Genomic DNA, 18,806 nt, shown 5'->3' with positions numbered 1-18,806 from the left:
CTGTAAGGAGTAAAGCACTTTTGTTGTTATACCCAGGTACAGGCCCACAAGTGATGGATAGCTGTGCGGAGGCCCACAGCAAGCAACACAATGACATCATTAGAAAACAATGATGATTGCAATATTAGTAGCATGGGTTGCCCTTTTATTAATGCTCCCTATGTGTGTGATTTGTGATCTTCATGTTCATGTCTTCTCAATAATAGTGTGTATTGCCTATGTTCTGTGGGATAATATTCCATTGTTATTTTTTTTTTACTATGCTATTTCATTTAATAACTTTGCTTTGAAATGTGTTCTCTGGATGACTATTAAATCTAATCATATTAATGAAGGTTCATGAGCTGAGGTTTTTGTGCAAATATATAATCACAGATTACTTTGCACCTGAAGTATCTTTTCTGAGGACCCAACATGTGGGGTGGGCAGGGTTCCCTAGGTGCCACAGATGCAACTTTAATGAGCTAAACAAAATAATCTCTAAAGCTCAGTGAGTCAGTGTGGTTTAGCAGAAACAACAGTGGCCCAGGAAAAAGGAACCCCCGATTCTCAGTTCCACCTCCGCCACTAGTTTGTTAAATGAGCTTAGGTGAGTTGATTTCTCTATGCCTCAATTTCCCCACATGTAAAATATGAAAAGGTTGTACTAGATGATATATGAGCTCCCTCCCTGGGTTATTTATTTTGCAAGTCTATGATCCCTTCACTCCCTTCCAGTTTGAATATTAATACAGTTCTGTAAGATTGAAAAATAAATAGACAGAGGCAAAAGGGAATATCCATAAGAAGTTGAGAGCAGAAAGGGGAAAAATATAAGGAAGATTATCCAACTGTACCTTAGGCAGGGCATACTTAGGTAGCTTCATCTGTGCAAATGCATTCCTACGGTAAGACACGTAGTAATGTGGTCGTCCTCCTGAGGTCAACTGAGACATAAATACAAAGATTACAACAATAGATTTTACTAATATTACTTATGGACAGTGAATAAGTAGAGGTAAGAAAGCAACCACCGATACAATGATGTGAAAGTCTATTATCCATAGTCATTGGGGAGCTAGGGTAGAAGATAAGACATACTACATGTGGGTCTATTAGAATCAAATATGTATCTCTGGTCAAAATGCAGATTCTTCAATTTTCAATGTGTCTCTCAAGTGCAGAGCCTTAATAAACTCTCTCAGATTGGTAGAAGATATGGGTTTATGACATGGATTGACTCAAAGTCAACCAGAGCCTTAGATGTCTGACTTCAAGAAGCTCAAATGCAAGATCAGGCTCCTACTGCTACTTGAGAAGGCAGTGACTCAAATCTAGCATTGACAGAACAAGGACCCAAAGCATTCAGGTCTTCTTGCTTCTTTTCTGTAACTCTGATCATCAGAACTTTATAACAGGAGCTATCGTGAAGTAAAAAGGAAAACTAAAAAATGACCTTCTTCTAAGGCTCAGCCCAGGTACCACCTCCTACAGGAAGTCTTCCCTAATACTGCAAGCAGTTAGTTCTCTTTGCCTCCTCAAGTTATCTTGTATTTACTCATAAGTTTATATGCTTTATTTTCCCAATAGAATATAAGCTCCCTGAGGGGGGGTGGGGGGAGATGTCTTTTTCTGTATCCCCAGCACACAGGCCCAGTACCCTATATTTAGTAAGTGATTAATAATTGTTTGTTAATCTGTTGGCTTATATTTATATGTTAGCTACAGATCTGTCCGAAATAGAAATATTGAAAGTAACCCTACAAGATAAAAGATCATACTATTAAATCAAAGAACACAAAGGGATAAAATAGTTGTCTTTTATATGAGCACCTACTGACTCATGACAAACTGTACTGTTATCATTCTGTCCTCTTTCCAAACACTTTTTTTCATCTCTATCCATTAAATATCAGTGGTTCCAAGGCACTGTATTTTTATAGTATGTTGGTGATAAGACAGGTGGTAATTTACAACTGTAATGAGATGACAAGTTGGTATTAAGGATTGCACTGACTCCAACTTGAGTGAAAAGGTAGAAATTCAAAATGGCAGAATGGATTTTAATGGGCAAGTAATGCCAGGAGATTTTAAGGAGGTATTAGAAAATGTAAAAAAAAAAAAAAAAAAAAAAAAACATTGCTAAGGTGGCAAGAAACTGGGGAAATGAACTTTTAAACTTAACCACCTGTACCTGTATTTCAAGGTAACATGATCAGTTTGAGATAGAAGGTATATATTTATCTAAAAGATGAATCAGACATTAAGGTAGGGGAATAAAACATATACAGGTGTATCAAGCTAGAAAATGAGAGTATGATATGTCTACATTCCTCATGTCTTCTTTGTTAACTCATGTGCTTTGAAATGTGAGCTTCATAAATTTTGGTACAAAGATGTCATTACTACTTGAATGTAAACTTAAAGAAAGGTATTTTTTTTTAAATAAAAAATCAGCTTTGTCTTCCCTATATTTAGCACAGTGTTTTCCTCATGATAGGCACTTAAATTCGTGTTGGATTGGTAAATAAGTGCTCTGATTGAAATCTCCTTTATCATTTTTTTTCAGTTAAACGTCCCCTTTGTCAATTAAGCACAGGAAATGTTGCTGGATTATTTTTAATATACAGTCTAAACATTTCTAAAAATTCCCCTTCCAATGAATGTTTCACATAGCAATAAGTAAAAATATGCTAAGTGGCTTTCCTTGCCCTTTGATTCAGATGGCCTTTCAATGAAATTCTAACTTCAAAAACTGTTCTCTGGCCTAAGAAACCTGACTTAATACATCTCATCTAAATTCTACTTATCGTAATAATAGTCAGTGCATGACAATAATGGTTGATTACATTCTCTCTCTATGTTTCTATCTCCCCTTCTACCACCTCTAGCTATTTCATAGCCTCTCCCACAGTCTCTATTTTTTTTCTAAGAAAATACTTTTTTTTTTTTGAAAGAAGAAAACCTGATTGGTCTGCTCTTCTCCTGATAGCAAGAGACTGACATATCTGCACAGCTCAATGATGATAGGGAACTGGTAATGGAATACAGGATGAGGAGATTGATTGGAGATTCAAATCATCCTGATGTCTATTCCTGATCCTATGAGAAGCACCCCTATGACCTCATAGTGATAAGGTCCTCCAGGCACAGTCCGAAGAAGCTAATTAGTATTCTGAGATTTAGAAACTGACAGAATAAATTCTGTCCCTTTTATTGAAAATCACAAGCCTTTCTTTTTGAAACCATCCTTCAGTTTGGCAAGAGGGTAAAGGGACACATGAGAAAGGGGATATGTGGGGGGGAAAATCTTGGAAACCAATCAATATAAGTGGATGCTACACACCTGAACAAAAACGTAATCATCCTGAACAATCAGAGAATCGGGATCAATATAGCCAGGGAAAGGTTTATTTCGGTTGCCTTCTGTGCAGTTCTGCATCCGACAGGTTAAGTATTGTGAATCTGGAAGAAAAGAAGGAATGAACAAAAAGAAAAAAAAAATATTTCGCCAAGGACCAACAGCTATCCATTTCTGGGTTCATTTCTCATCATCTATCTACCTTCTCTTTCACTGATTCTACCTACAGTTCATTATTTTTATTCTTTTTTCCCCTGTTAGACTGTCACAGTTCTTGGGTCAGAGTAATTATTCCCTTGGTGAAGTGAGGGTGGGGAAAAGCAGAAAGAGAGAGGGACAGAGACAAAAATAAAGTAAAGAAACAGAAACATAGGAGTACACAGAAATGGGCAGCTTTTGTTGATTTCAGGTTTTCTTCCATGAATATGTCTTTTCCAGGCTTTGTTTCACTATTGGTTAAACATGTCAGAAAAATAAAAGCCCCTACATGATTGTTAGATCACTGTCACATTTTCCATAATGAAGGTCTTTGGACACCATTTTTTTGTCTGAAGAGGAAAGAAGAGTGAGAAAGGAGACTGTCAAGAACACTGCCCACATTTCAAAAATGAGCAAACTAAGATTCTGAGACTCACTCGGAATTTTGCCTTCAGTATCAGGTACAGCCAAGATGAGGACTTTTCTACTTTGACAGTTCTATTAAATAAGACATCAGGAAACTCTCACCACTGGCAGTACCACAATCCCTCCCTTCACTCTGAACTGCTTTTAACTAACTGAGATGTATCATATAATGATGTACTCCACTTCAAACTATATGAAATTCCAAACTTTTCAAAACAAAAGGATCAGGCGGCAATTCACATCACCAAGGGAGCCTTTAATTTTACAAAAGACTTTACTGTACATTTCCTTTCCAAATTCCACTTGCACAAAACTTTTCCAAGAACATTTCCACTGAAGGGATCTCTTGCACTCTAGAAGTAAGCCACTAGGGGGAAACATGCCCATATATTCTACCTAACCAATAAGAAGCTTTGAAAGACATTTCTTCAGTTGCATCTCCACAGAAAGCTTGTGAGCCTCATCAGTCCTTTTTCTCCTCACTTATGCATAAAGCCAAGGTGGAGAGCAGGGATGGGGGAGGCAGGGGAGATGAAATTATCTTCTGATTTAACCAATTAGTCACAATAAACCATTCCTTTTTTACTCTTATCCACATCAGGGCCCAGAATTTCTCCTCCATTTACCAAAAGCTTCATTTTTTTGTGGGACCCAATTTAAGACTTACCACCCAGTGATCTTCCTTTGCCCAAATCCCTATAACATTTATGAATTGAACCACACTTGACTCAATCTCTACCGTTTTATCCACTTTTCTATATATACCCTGGCCTGTGGAGATGCTTCCTATTCTCCAAGGCCACCAATTCAAGGCTCTGTGAAGTAAGTCTTACCTCCACGACTTCTTTCCTGATGTCCCCAGTGACAAATGAGTTTTCCCTCTTCTAAATTTTTATAGCACTAACCTGGTATTTCTCCCATGTACTGATCAGACTCCAGTTTGTAAGGGAAATTCCCTTCCAGAGCGCAAACCCCATAAGGGTATGAGCTCTTTCTTATTTACCTTTTATCTCCAGTGGCCAGGACGACACTATGCATGCGTAGGGTAACTAAAAACTAAGTTAAATTGAAACAAAATTAATTGAATTGAATCATACCAATCAACCTTTCAATTGGAAACTGCCCTAAGTGCAGTTTAACGGTCAACCTGTGCTAAGTATACCTGTCTTGGAACTAATTCTTGCCCAATTATTTTTACCATTTTTTTTCTTTTATGGCTCCCAGTCCTACCCCCTCAGTAGGAGGACACCTGAAGAGTCCACACTATACATACAGCAACATCTCACCTATCTGGAGCTCAGCTGAAAATCAGTAACAAGGCAAAAAAAAATCTCTGCAGTGGAAATAGGTATCACAAAGTTCATGTACCTTTATCACAGATGAACACTTCAAGTGCCAATTCAGACTATAATTCCTCTTAAATTAGATTAGTTTTTGCTAAATTGCTTATCTATTTGTAACTAAATCCACTCCGGATTAGAAGAAGCCAATTGGAAGGGAGTAAGGGGCCAAACTAAAAGAGGCATACTGAAAACAGTGAGAAGTGACATTTGACAGGCTGACTTGGGATAAAGATTTAGAACAACTATAAAAAGTCAACCAAGAAACTCAAAAAGCACTACATTCTGGTATTTAATAAGGGGGAAATAGACTTACATACATCAGGAGACCTAGAGGACAGCACAGTAAATAATAACACTTCCATGATATAGGTTAGATAAGAGTTATTATTCCTCATTTACAGATGAATAAACTGAGGCATATGGGGGTTAAGTGATTTGCCTAGGGCCACACAGGTATACTAAGAGTCAGAGCTGGGAACTAAAACAACATCTTACTGACTTCAAGTCTCTTTCCACTGAACCATGTTACTTTTCTATTATATTACAATACAATAATCTATTACAAGTTCATAAATTTAAAACTATAAGGTCCCTTAGAAGTCATCCATTGAGTTCAATATTCTCATTTTTAGAAATGAGGAAACTGAGGCCTGGAAAAGTTAAGTGACTTGTTCAAAGTCATACAGCCAGTAATTGAATCAGGATTTGAACACCCATAATGATGATGAGAAAACAAGAAAAAGCTATTTATGTATCTGGATAAGAAGGTAAAAAAGAGTGCACTACATTTAATAAAGATTTCCATGCAAAATGGCTGATTTTCCTTATGCCGTGGATGCACTCCCTCTTTATCTATGCTTTAAAACACAGAGCAGGCCCTTATCATGGTGGGGAGGAGGGGGGAAGGGAGGGAGGAATAGAATTCAAAACTCCAAACTTAAAGAAAAAATGTTAAAAAATGTTTTAACATGTAATTGAGGAAAAATGATATATATGTACACACACACACACACATAAATAAAGATTTATTAGAATCCTTGGCTTCGTTTTTCAAGGCTCAGTACTGGAGCCATCAGATTTATGAAGCTTTTCCTCATGTCCCCATTTGTTAGTGTCCCCTCCTTCCTGAAATTCTCTTCTATTTTCTTAATCTGAATATATGTTGCATCCCTCCTCCTCATGTTCATTTTCTCTGTCACTCTTCCCTCAAGAATCCAAGCTACTTGAAGGTGAGGAGTTCTCATATTTGTTTCTGTATTCTTAATAAGTACAACACTTTGTACTTAGCAGGTGCTTAATAATTACTTGTGGGACTGAGCTGAATGGTTAAAACCATCTACCTGTCCCAAAAAATGTGGTTTCCTGAAATGATTGCTCCTTGTTGTGGGGTGTGGGATTTCCTTGAGCAGCTCTTGTGAGAAAGGTCCAAGGCTTGGGCTCTATATCCATTCTTCACTCAATGTGAAGTTAGAGGGGAAATGATCGTTTCTAAGGGAATAGCTCAACAGCCGCCCCTATGGTAAAGTGCTCCCAATTTGGTTCCCTTTTCCTCCTAATGGAAATACAAAGTAATTGGCCGTACTTCATAATGAGAGACCAATCACTCTTATTTCCCTTGGGGCTCATCATAATAGCATTAAGTATGATGAACTCTTTCCATATTCAATTCCTGTGGATATATGCTGTGATTCCATAGGAGGTGTCTTGTAATTTGGCATTAATTAACGTCAATTAATATATGCAACTGCTAAGCTTCAGAATTAATTTCATTACTTTTACTGCACAGATGTTTTCCTTGCCATAGGTAATTAGGACATTATGCTTCTCTTTTCAAGCATTCTCACCCTCTACAACAGCTGCCGCTTTGAATAATGTAATAACCAGTTCCCCTTAAAGAAACTTTGCTGCATATCTAGGAAGCCGGCAAAAGAAAGTCAAGCCAATTCTGGCTCCCCAGTAACCAACGACCCAACTCAATTCCATTATGAATTTCAAGACACTGCATTGATATGTTTTCTCTTTTTTTTCTCTATTTTTTTTGGGGGGGAGGAGGGAGTTATACCAATACTGGAAAAGAAATGTTAAGGGGAAAATGTTTTCTGTAGTGTTTCTATTTTTTTTTCCAAAGTATCCCCAAAGATACCAAAATTGCCTAGAAAACTAGAGAGAGAAACCACTTTGGTACAGTCAGAGGGGAACACTGAACAAGGGATTCAGAAACCTGGATTTTAGTCCTAAATAGAGTAGTAATGAAAACAGGATAACCTGGGTTGTGTCCAAGGACACTAAGGGTAGATGATTTCAGGATCAGTTTTCCTTTCTGGTATACCATTCCAATAGCATGTTAAATTTGATCATCCTGGCTCCCTCACCCAGATCCAGACTGCCCCTCCAGCTGAGCCAGGATCCCATTTTCATGGCATACTTTTCCTGGCTTGCATGCCTCCTGCACCACTGCAGCAGGTGCAGGTGTATACAGGAGCCAATTCAAACCAGTCCTCCATATGTCCAATTGTTAAATTTTCAGGGTGAATCAATCAGGGTGAATATACACCTGGGAAACAGGCAAACACTACAATCCAAAGCTAGATGTATTGTCTTGTTGATTGTCTAGACTCAAGAAAGCAATGACAAAAAAAAATTGTTTTAATTATACAGATTTAACTTAAAAGTGTGTCACAGGTATATAGGTTTTTGTTTTCAGAGAGTCAGTTCTTAAAACATTTACTAGCATACTACTGGGTGGGACGTCACCCTATGGCACTGTATCTAATAGGACAGTGACTGTCCATTCTCCTCAGACTCCAGCTCAAGACTCAAATGAATCTACCCCAGGTGTCAAAATTCCTAGTTAAGACTCTAGTCCCAATTTTGCCACAAACTAGCTCTGTGACCCTGTGCATTAACCTTCCCCTTTTGGTGCCTCTTTCTTCATCTATAAAATGATGAAGTTGGATTGAAATGATTCTCCCGGTTTCTCTCAGATATAAAGTTCTATGATTGATGGAAAATCTCATTTTTGTTGTTATTGTTGTAGGAAATTTTTAGTAAAACTATTCCCAGTCATATTAATTTTGAATGCAGAGAGGCATTCAAAAGCTTAAAAAGGAGTTCATTTACCAAACTTTTCTGCTTAAAAAAAAAATAAAAATATCAAATAGAGATCTCCGCATAAGAACATAAAAAGTCCCATAATTTCTTCAGTCTTACATTTAGTGTGTGGGCATATATATACACACATATACATACATGTATACATAATACTGTATAAAATTAATATTTTAAATGTACCCATTTCAGTCATATGTTAGTATCTGCTTATTAAGCTTACTTCCTAATTTACAGTAATTATAATAAATATTTTCAATTTAAAATGCATGTAAGAGAGAGACAGGAAGAGAGAGAAAGGGAAAAGAAGAACCAGAGACAGACAGATAGATAGACAGAAAATATACACACACACAAGCATATTTTATACATATATATATATATACACCTATATGCATACACATATACATAAATACATATATACATATGTGTGCGTATAGGTGTATGTATATATGCATGTGTATATATGTATATATGTATGTATGTACATACACACACACACAAATAACACACCCAGTGGTTTGTTTTGCTGGAGCCATCTCATGAGAGCAATTTGTTAAATTTTCAGTTTAAATATTTATTCCTAATAAATTGGCAAGTGTTACAAATTGGGCCTTGAATTATGATTTTTTTCATTGTTCAGACTTAAGAAAGTGATGGAGAACATATTAATAATACAAATTAAATTAAAATGTGTTATATGTATGCGTGTACATATATATATACATATAGAAGTATATATGTACATATGAGCTGGTTGTTAAATATTTACCAGCATACCACTGTGTATATACACACATATAATATATCTCTATGTAATATATATATGCATGTGTTTATGTACATACTTAGTATATACATGTGTGCATGTGTGCATGTATATATATGCATGTGTGTTGTGTGTGTACTTGTGTGCAAAATGGCTGGTAAACAGCATAACTCCCTCATCTTTGCTGGCTGGAAGACGATCTATTAAAAAGGGCATTGCAGTAATCCAAGCAGGCAGGGATGAAGTCCTGAGCAATAGTGATGTTCATGTGTAGAGAGAAAGGGGAATATGCAAGAGCTGTTGTAGAAGTAAAATTGACAAAACATGAGCACATGTCAGGAGCAACATGATTTTTTTCCTTCTGCAGGGTATTTGCACATGTATGTGCTGCACAAGTTGGTAGTCAATGCCTGACAAGGCGAAGCAAAGCATAGAACAGCGATCATACTTGGCCCTAATGGTATATATGGCCTTTAAGATTCATACAAATTAACTGACCATTAAAGTTGGAAGGGACCTTAGAGATTGTATATCCTTCCCCCCACCTTCATTTTATAGATGAGAAAATTGAGTCCTCTTCACTTAAAGATAAAGTCACAAATGTCTTTATATAAAGCCAGAATGTGTGATTATAAATGGACCCAAGGGTGCCCACTCCCATCCAATTACTCCCCACTTTGATTATTTATACTGGAAATTCTCTTAACATTATAAAGTTTTTAATTCCTGTTAGACATTAGGCTAGAAATGCAAATAACCCTGGGGCACAAAGAGCCCACGGCCCCAAGGTGCTGTTGGATGATATTAGAGACCAGGTTGTGATTAGAAGGGAAAGTGATAATAGAACAAGAAAATGATGGCAGAGGATCCATAAGTGGGTGGGGAAAGCACATAGGAGAAAGCCATGTAAGGGGGTAAAAATTAAAAAGGCTGGGGACACCAAAGCAAAACTTGACAAATTTACAATTTTTCCAAGGGCAAACAATGTAGGCACAATCTATCCTAATAAAGAATAAGTGTGGTAAATACTTTGCTTTTGATTTGTACTGGGCTATTTTTTTTCCCATTGTAGAGATGGGTACATGGAGGCCCAGAAAGGTGAGAATGGTAGAGTAGTTGAATTGGGAATTTGCTTATGTAGTTTTCCACTCCACTCTGCCTGGTCAAATCAGCAGAAGCTAGACACTGCATTGTCAAAAAGTCTGCACTCGGCCACCTCCTCCCTCCAAAACCTACATATAAAGTGTATATGTTGGGGAATGGGGAAGGAGGAGGTGGTGGTAAGACTTGGGAACATCCAGTGTAGCTTGCAAACAAGTCTCTCTCAAAAATCAGAAGGCTAAGGCTCTAATCTACTCATGTGACTTTGATGAAGTGAATTAACCTCTCTGGCCCTCAGTTTCTCCCTCTCTAAAATTAGAATTTGGACTAAGTGAACTTCATGATGCCTTTCAGCACTAAATCTTCTCCCCAAAATTTAATAATATTTTATCTTTTCCAATTACATGCAAAGACTATTTTCAACATTCATTTTTGAAAGATTTTGAATTCTAATTTTTTCTCCTTCCCTCTCTTCTTCCCCTCCCCCTCCCTAAGACAGCAAGCAATATGAGTAATATATATGCAATAATGTAAAACGTATTTCCACATTAGTCATGTTGCAGCACTAAGTCTTAAAATCCTTCCAGATAAGGGATTCTATTATTGCCCACTATCCCGTCCAGATCCAGGAGCTCATGACCACGTAAGAATTGGTTAAAGAACCTAAATATGATCAGTCTGGAAAAGAGAAGGTAGAGGAGAAGGGAAGGCAGGGTTGGGCTGGGCTGGGCAGGATTAATCTCACCCTATTTGAAGGGCTAGTAGGGTTATCAGGTAGAAGGGAGATTAGACTTTTCCTGTTTTGCACTGGAGGATAGAACCCTGAGTGACAGAAGTTGCAAAGCAGCAAATTTTGGCTCCAAGTCAGAAAAGAAATCCCTAACAATTAAGTGGGCTGGGTGCATTAGGAGGTAAATGAATGACTGAAAGAATGAATAAATGAAAACATTTATTAAGCACTTACTATTTGCCATGCATGGAACTCCATGAATTTTCATTGGTTATCTTTTATGTTTGTAATTCTTTCCTTCCTCATCTCTATCTCCTGATTTTCCTGGCTTCCTTTAAGTCTCAGTTAAAATCCCACCTTCTATAAGACTGTCTAATAAAAGATTAAGTGTAGCAAATGTTTGTTATTGGTTTTTACTTTTCCCCATCATAGAGATCTGCATGTGTAGGTCCAGAAAGGTGAGAATAATAGAGTAGTTGAACAGATTAAGAAGACATTCCCAATCCCCCTTATGGCTAGTATTTTCCTTCTGTTGATTATCTTTATTTCATCTTATGTTTATCTTTTTTGTACTTAAGTTTCTCATGTTCTTTCAAACCTCCATTAGACTGTAATCTCCTTGAGAGCAGGGACTCTTTTTTTTTTTAATCTTTCTCATGTCCACAATGCTTAGCACAGTGCCCGGCATATAGTAAGTACTTAGTGCTTACTAAGTGACTGATCAAGCACTAGGCATACAGAGCTTTCATTCTAACTGTGGAAGTAACAAGTATAGGAGAGTAGTGGTCAGGGTGGGGTGTTTCGGTGAATGAAGTCACCAGTATTGTGAATGGGACAATAGGGCAGACAATAGGGCAGTCAACTAATGCAGCCTCTACAGAAAGGACAAATGGTAGTATTCATTTGATTACAATACCCAGAACAAGAGGAAGAGACCTGGGAATGATGTTCACTGGAAAATAAATAAGATAAAAAAGTATGGACAACTAGGTGGCACAGTGGATAGAGCATCAGCCCTGGAGTCAGGAGGATCCAAGTTCAAATTCAGCCTCGTACACTTGACACTCACTAGCTGTGTGTCCCTGGGCAAGTCACTTAACCCCACTGCCTAGCAAAATACAAAATAAATGAATGAATGAATGAATGAATGAATGAATAAAGACAGAAAGAAAGAAAAGAAAAGAAAAGAAAAGAAAAGAAAAGAAAAGAAAAGAAAAGAAAAGAAAAGAAAAGAAAAGAAAAGAAAAGAAAAGAAAAGAAAAGAAAAGAAAAGAAAAGAAAAGAAAAAAAATGATCAGGTCCTGGGCCAGCTAGATCTAGTGAGGTCTCGCTAATTAGGACAGAAAGAGGTTTCCTTCTTACCTTAGATATTCAAGCAGAGGATAAATCACCACACATTGGGCATATTATAATATGGATTATTTCTTAGGTATGGTTTAGACTGGATGACTACTTACTTAGGTCACTTAGAACTTGAAATTTCTGTGATTCTAACCTACCTCCAAAAGTAACATGGAAAAAGGAATAGGAAGTTATTGTCTTCTTTGATCTCTCTATCAGTACCCAGGGAATCTGAATATCCATACAATGACTCAGTCACAACCTAGTTAAAATAATGATTGGATTAAATATTATAACAAATATTGTTGATGAAGAGAATAAGCAGGGATAAACATAGAGTAAGAGGAGAAAGATGAAAGTATTTGATGAGGGGCAGGGTTGGAAGTGGGACGATAATAATAATAATGCTATATACTAGACATGGTTGTAAACTACTCATATATCAATAATGGAAAGCAATAATGCTAGCTAGGGGATATCCACTATGAATTGTGTTTAAAGGCTTAAGGAACACAAGACTTCTGTTAATAAATGAATAAGCTTTTAATGAACACCCACTATGTGCCTCATCTAAATGGTGTGGAGATAATAAGACCCATAAGTGCCTTAAAATCTACTTGATGCAACTTCTGCCTCTGTTTCCTCATCTGTAAAATGAGGACAATAAATGCACCTACTTCTCAAGGTTGTTGTGAGGATGAAATGATATAATATCCATAAAGCACTTTGCAAGCCTTCAACTAGTGCAATAAAATTTTTAGTTATTATGATTATATTATTATTAGATGAATGGGATAATGCTGAGCATAGAGCTGGATTAGGGAACAGCTGACTACAGAAGGTGGGAAAGTCTGTATAGGGAGATTCATACATACAAAATAACTGGAGAAAAAAGAAAAACAACTATAAAATGAAAGAATTCCGTTTCTTTCCAGTCTTTCCAGGACTTGTCAATCTCATATATTAAAGCCTCAAATATCAACAATATTTACCCCTATTAATCCTTTCCTCCCACCCCTCAATTAATACCAAATGGTATAATCATAATCCTTACAAAGAAATTCTTCATAGACATCTAAATGACTGCATTTAATTTTTGTGAATGGTGTTGGGGTAGGAGTTGGGTGTGGGGAAGGTTAAGGTGAGAGAGCGTGCTGTTTTTCATTGTGAAATAAAATATCTCTTAAGAGAAATATCATTCTTTCTTGAGATAATCCTGAAGATATTCTTACCCTGGAACCTCTCTCTGCCTTATGTCCCCCCTTTATTTACTGATGAATTACTCCTAGAACGTCCTTTTGAAGAAGGGCCAGCCATTCCTCTCCCAGATCTGCTTCTTACTCTCTCTCTGGACTTCACTACTATGACCCCATTCAGGTATTTTAGTCTCTTTTTTATTCTCCCCTTTTTTCAGGTCCCTTTTATGTACTGCCCACCCCCACTTCCCACCCCCATTAAAATGGAAGCTCCTTCAAGGGCTGGGACTATCTTTCTCTTTGCTTGTATTTTATCCTGGGGCTTAACACAGTGCTGGACATAGAGTAAGCCTTTAATATATCTCTGTTGGCTGACTGGAGCATATAAAAATGATTTGGGGGCCCTTGAAGGCTGATAAGCTGAAGAAACTTTTTGAGAGCCCCAAATTAAATGAATGGAAAGATTAGAAGAACTGAGATAACTCATATCTTCTCAACACTTTGGTAATTCTGTTCCCATACAAATGAAAGGACACATGCATACCATGGAAGATGGTAAACAGGTTGAACAGGTGAAGAAACTGAGTGACACTTTCTGAATTCTCCCCCTTGCATACTTGAAGATGTGAGGAAGAGTAGGGAACAGTTTCTTTCATTAGAACTGGTTTACGAAATTCCAGCTTGGGGTTTGTTTCAAGTAATGTTTTTTTTTTTTTTTGAATAAGAACTTCCAAAGTTAAGTGGCAATAAAACCGCAGGGTATAAACTTCCCCTTTGAAGGATTGGTCCAATGAATCTCAGCAAGTGAAAGAAATTAGCAGCAGGGAAAGTTTAGGGAAGATTATTCAACTCATGTAAAAGTACATGGGAATAAGTAATTGTTTCCTATGATTCCCTGGCAATAATTGGCACCACTGCTCAAACACTTACAGATTCACTGGGTTCCTCATTGGAGAGGCAGTATTAAAAAAGAAAAAAATCAAAGGAAGAAATGATAAAGACCAAGATATGTAACTAGGATTCTTGGAATCTACATATGTACTTACATTTACATAGACATATCTACAACTAAAAGAATTGTACATTCACATACATGCATATACCTCTGTCTCACACATTTTCAAATCAGATTTCTTGCTTCCTTGTTTTCCCCTGACCCAGAGAACAGGGCATTTTTACAGTTCTCATTTGTCAGTTTGCCTTTGGATAAACACTAGGACCAATAGCGAATGTCACTTCCAATAAATATGATCAAAATCTTCTAATAACACAACCCATGATGGATTATATCCGAGATTGCTCTTTTCAGCCCACCTCCCTAGGCAGACAGAGAGTACAAGTAAGAGCAGCATCTCTGTCACAACAGCAAACCGCAAGACACCCTAATTTCAAAGGACACTGAACTTAGCAATAATTCTGCCTGGCCACAGACCACCACATCATCCCAAGATGTGGGTGTGTGGAGTGGAGCAGGATATTCTCCAAATCTCCTAAAATTTAGGAGCTACAATATAAACTGTAATTAATCATAATGTTTACATCAAAGGACAGGGGAATTTATAATTGGGCCAGGCTGAATTCTGAAGAGCAAACCCTAAGAAAGGATCAGAGATTTTGTCAGAGATTTAGTAAATGTTATAAGAGATTTTCACCTTGGTCTCTAATTTCTGTTTTCTGGCAGCAATATTTCTGTAGAGGTTGGTTTTTCATTAAACAGATGTGCTAAAAACCAGTGTATTATGGCCATGCATCAAACCAAAACATTATCTTGTTATATAACCCATACTGTATATGACTTCATATTGAAATAATATGCTACATACATCAAGATTTCCTGCTCCCACTTCAAATATTCAAAAAGGTTTCTTGGGTGGAGAAACAAAGAACAAATATTTATCAAGAACCTGGAAGGAGGAGACAGACAATATAAAGATATTGGTATTCCAGCAGCAACTGGTCAGCCCCGAGTTTGATTTTGATAAATGCTCTCAGAAATCCTGCCAACTGCTTCTACTAACACCTTCCTCTTCTGACATCTCTACTCTCTCCTTCTCTGCTGCCTTTTTTTTTTTTTTTTGCTCTCTCTCCCTGATCTGTTTCCTGGGGTGGTGGTGTGAATACATATATTGTGAGGATGAAATTATCTTTATTCCTTTTTTAACATATTAGTCAGGTATTATGCTGAGATTCAATTCAATTCAAGAAGTGTTTATTAAATACCTACTGGATTTCATATTTTGATGGGTAGATAATTTGAGAGGAGGGTTCTGGGTTTATGTTGACAGGGTTAATTTTTCAAATTAAATCTCTTTATTGGATTTCCACCCATGGTTAGTTTCTGAAGATGCTACCTTTGCAGAAAATAAAATAAATATAATTTGAAGTTGTGTACTTCATGCTTGATGCAATCTGAGCCAGCAGAGACAGTCATGTATTAACAATCTGTGTGCAAAATGAGGAAAGAATATGACTGGGGTAAGAAGGCTCTGCAGATCATTAAAAGGGAGGGACCTATGTTCTTGGAATATTCAGATTTGTATATTACCTATCAGAACACACAAAATTGAAATCCTTGGCAAACTAGAAATACCTGAAGCAATTTCTCAAGCAAGTGGTGGAGAATTGGGGGGGGCAGTAGGGGAGGAGGCAGAGAAGGGGGGCAACTCACTCCTGGCCCTCTGAATTTGAAATAAGTTAAAGGAACAGAAATGGAAAACAGGAAGCATGCATTCAGATAACTTTAGGGTTGTAGATCTTCCAGGAAAAAATAATCCATGATATTAAAAAATAATAATAATACAACATCGTAAGGGGGAAAATAAGAACACTACCCACAATTTAAAAATGCAGAAAACAACCTACTGACTGGTTGAACCCACTGCTCATCACTAGGGAAAAAAAGCCCATGCTTGAAATTTAAAGGTATTTCAATGCAAACAAACAAACAAGCAAATTTTGCAAGCAGCCAAGAGAAATTAAATTGCTTATTAGGGATTCTCAATTTGAATGACCCAGGATCACTCTACTACTATAACAAAGGAGAGAATATACTCCAGCAAGCAATGAAGTTTAAGTTTCAATCCAAAATACCATATACAGCAAGTCTGAGACTAATAACCAATAACAATAGTGGATATTCCTTTAAAAATAGGCATTTCTGTCATTTATGCAAAACAAACAGAAATGATCAAAAAACAACTTGCAACAAATCCAATAAAAAGTCCCAAAGAAAGTTATGTACAATTATCAAGAAAAAAAAGAAATATTTTTTTTTTACATTTTACTTACCTAATATTTAGAAAAATAAAGTGGTTTGAAGAATAAAGGAACAAAGAGGGATCATCAAGGGAACAAAAGGATGTAAGAGGCTAAATATTTTAAGTGATCTTAAAAAATCAAGAAAATGCAAGGAGAAAGAATGGAATTAATATCAATTGACTAAGTCCCATACTCCCTAACAAATGAATTGATATCATTTGTGGTAGGGAATAACACGATAGAAAGTCATTTAAGCAGGGGAAAAGGTCAATGAGAGGCAGCGCAGGTAAGTTAAAAAGGGATAATAATTTAAACAAGGATGGGTAATCAGGGAAACAAGAAAAATAGAATTGGAGCAATACTGGTAAGGGGTTAAGGTAGGGGCTAGAGACAAATGATAGGTCTCATCTCAAAAGAAAAAAATTAAATTGTGTCATTAAAGAACATTCTCATTGAGAGAAAAGAATATTCTTTGATGAGAGAAAAGAGCCTTATCATCAAGGAGAAAGGACATAATAGTAGATAAACTTCTCTGAACAGAGGTTAGGTTTCCAAGGATTGCATCACATCTGAAGAAAAGGTATAAATCAGACTCCGAGTCAAGCAGCAGAATGGATGGAGAGGGAAGCATGATAGAATAAATTAGCCATAGGAATCATACTAAGAGCAAGAGCTAGGACCAGGTCTTATTATTCAAAATACAGAACAAACCTTACTACAAAACATCACTTCTTTCATTAATAGATATTTCTATGAGTGAGGCCCAGTAGCAGGCCTCATCGAAAATAAAATACGAAGGAAGAAGAAAGGTTATAATCAGTAAGTACATTAGCACACAAATAGGATGGAGGAGGGAAAATAAAATAATTACTCTAAAAGATGATATCTATATATGTATATATGTGTATGTGTGTATGTATGTATATATATATAATATATAGATAGATACAAATATAATAAAGGGAGGAGGAGGGAAAGAGAGAGAAAGAGAAAGAGAGAGAGCAAGCATATAGGATAGGTACATGTAGAGTATACACCCTGAAAGAGAGAAAATATTTCATGATATACTAGAAGGGGATATGAATAAAAAGGAGGACAAAGTAAATGAAAATGCATTAGAAAACACGTCACATAAGACTATTACTTCGAGAGAGGCAGCATGGATTTTGACTTGTACTTATTTTTCTGGTTGGAGAAATGAAAGAATCAAATGATGGTGAGCAAATAGAGGAAGGAAGGAAGGAGGAAGGAGGAAGGCATGGAAGAAGGAAGGAAAGAAGGATTTAAATCAATTTAAGGAACTTAGAATTGGAATGATAGCAGTAGAGGGAAAAGGAGAAGAAAAGAGAGTAAGAAGAGAGTAACATCAAATTAATGTAGGCAAAATTCATTACTGAGACATAGTATTGACTTAAATGACTAAAGAGGTTTAAAAGATACATACACACACATAGAACTAAAAGGAGGAAAATATAAACCTAACAATAATAACTTTAATGTGAATGGATTAAAATCCAATAAAAACAATTACAAAATGAATAAGAGAATAAAACCCAATAATTTTCTGCATATAAAAAACATATCTTTTAAAAAGTACATATGGAATGAAAATGAAAAGCTGGGACAAAATGTATTATATATTAGGTGATTGCAAAAAGTAGAGACTAAAATTATATTATCGGAGAAAAAATAAAACATTAATATCAGTAGAGATAAACAGAAACTACAATATGCTAAAAGGTACCACAATGAAAAAAATATTAAATAGACATGCACTGAATTGTATAGTATTCCAATTCATAAAGAAAAAGATAATTTGCAAAAAAAGAAAAGATACAACAAATAACAATGATATAAAATTTATTTCTCAGAGTTGGATAGTTTAACAAAAAGACAAACAAAAGAGAGTGTATGAAAATAGAGAGCTGGAAAATTAGATCTGAACAATTTCTGGAAAATGTAATATAACTGTCAAAATATCTTAGAAAAATAGAAA

At 36.3% G+C, this 18,806-nt stretch overlaps 1 protein-coding gene across 1 annotated transcript in view; it reads right to left on the bottom strand.

Annotated features, from left to right (window-relative positions):
* The window catches only part of SORCS1 (sortilin related VPS10 domain containing receptor 1), a 700,512-nt gene that overhangs the window by 154,105 nt on the left and 527,601 nt on the right, over positions 1–18,806 (bottom strand). The window contains exons 8-9 of the mRNA XM_027852142.1: positions 3,326–3,444; positions 837–926 (exon numbers count right to left, since the gene is read on the bottom strand). Coding sequence (XP_027707943.1) covers positions 837–926; positions 3,326–3,444 — 209 coding nt within the window. The remainder of the gene's footprint in view (positions 1–836; positions 927–3,325; positions 3,445–18,806) is intronic.

The sequence above is a fragment of the Vombatus ursinus genome, unplaced genomic scaffold, assembly GCF_900497805.2.
Source record: "Vombatus ursinus unplaced genomic scaffold, bare-nosed wombat genome assembly UNPS02009205.1, whole genome shotgun sequence".
In the NCBI taxonomy this organism is placed as follows: Eukaryota; Metazoa; Chordata; class Mammalia; order Diprotodontia; family Vombatidae; genus Vombatus; species Vombatus ursinus.
The sequence above is the reverse complement of the archived record's forward strand: the minus strand, read 5'-3'. Positions and strand labels throughout refer to the sequence as shown.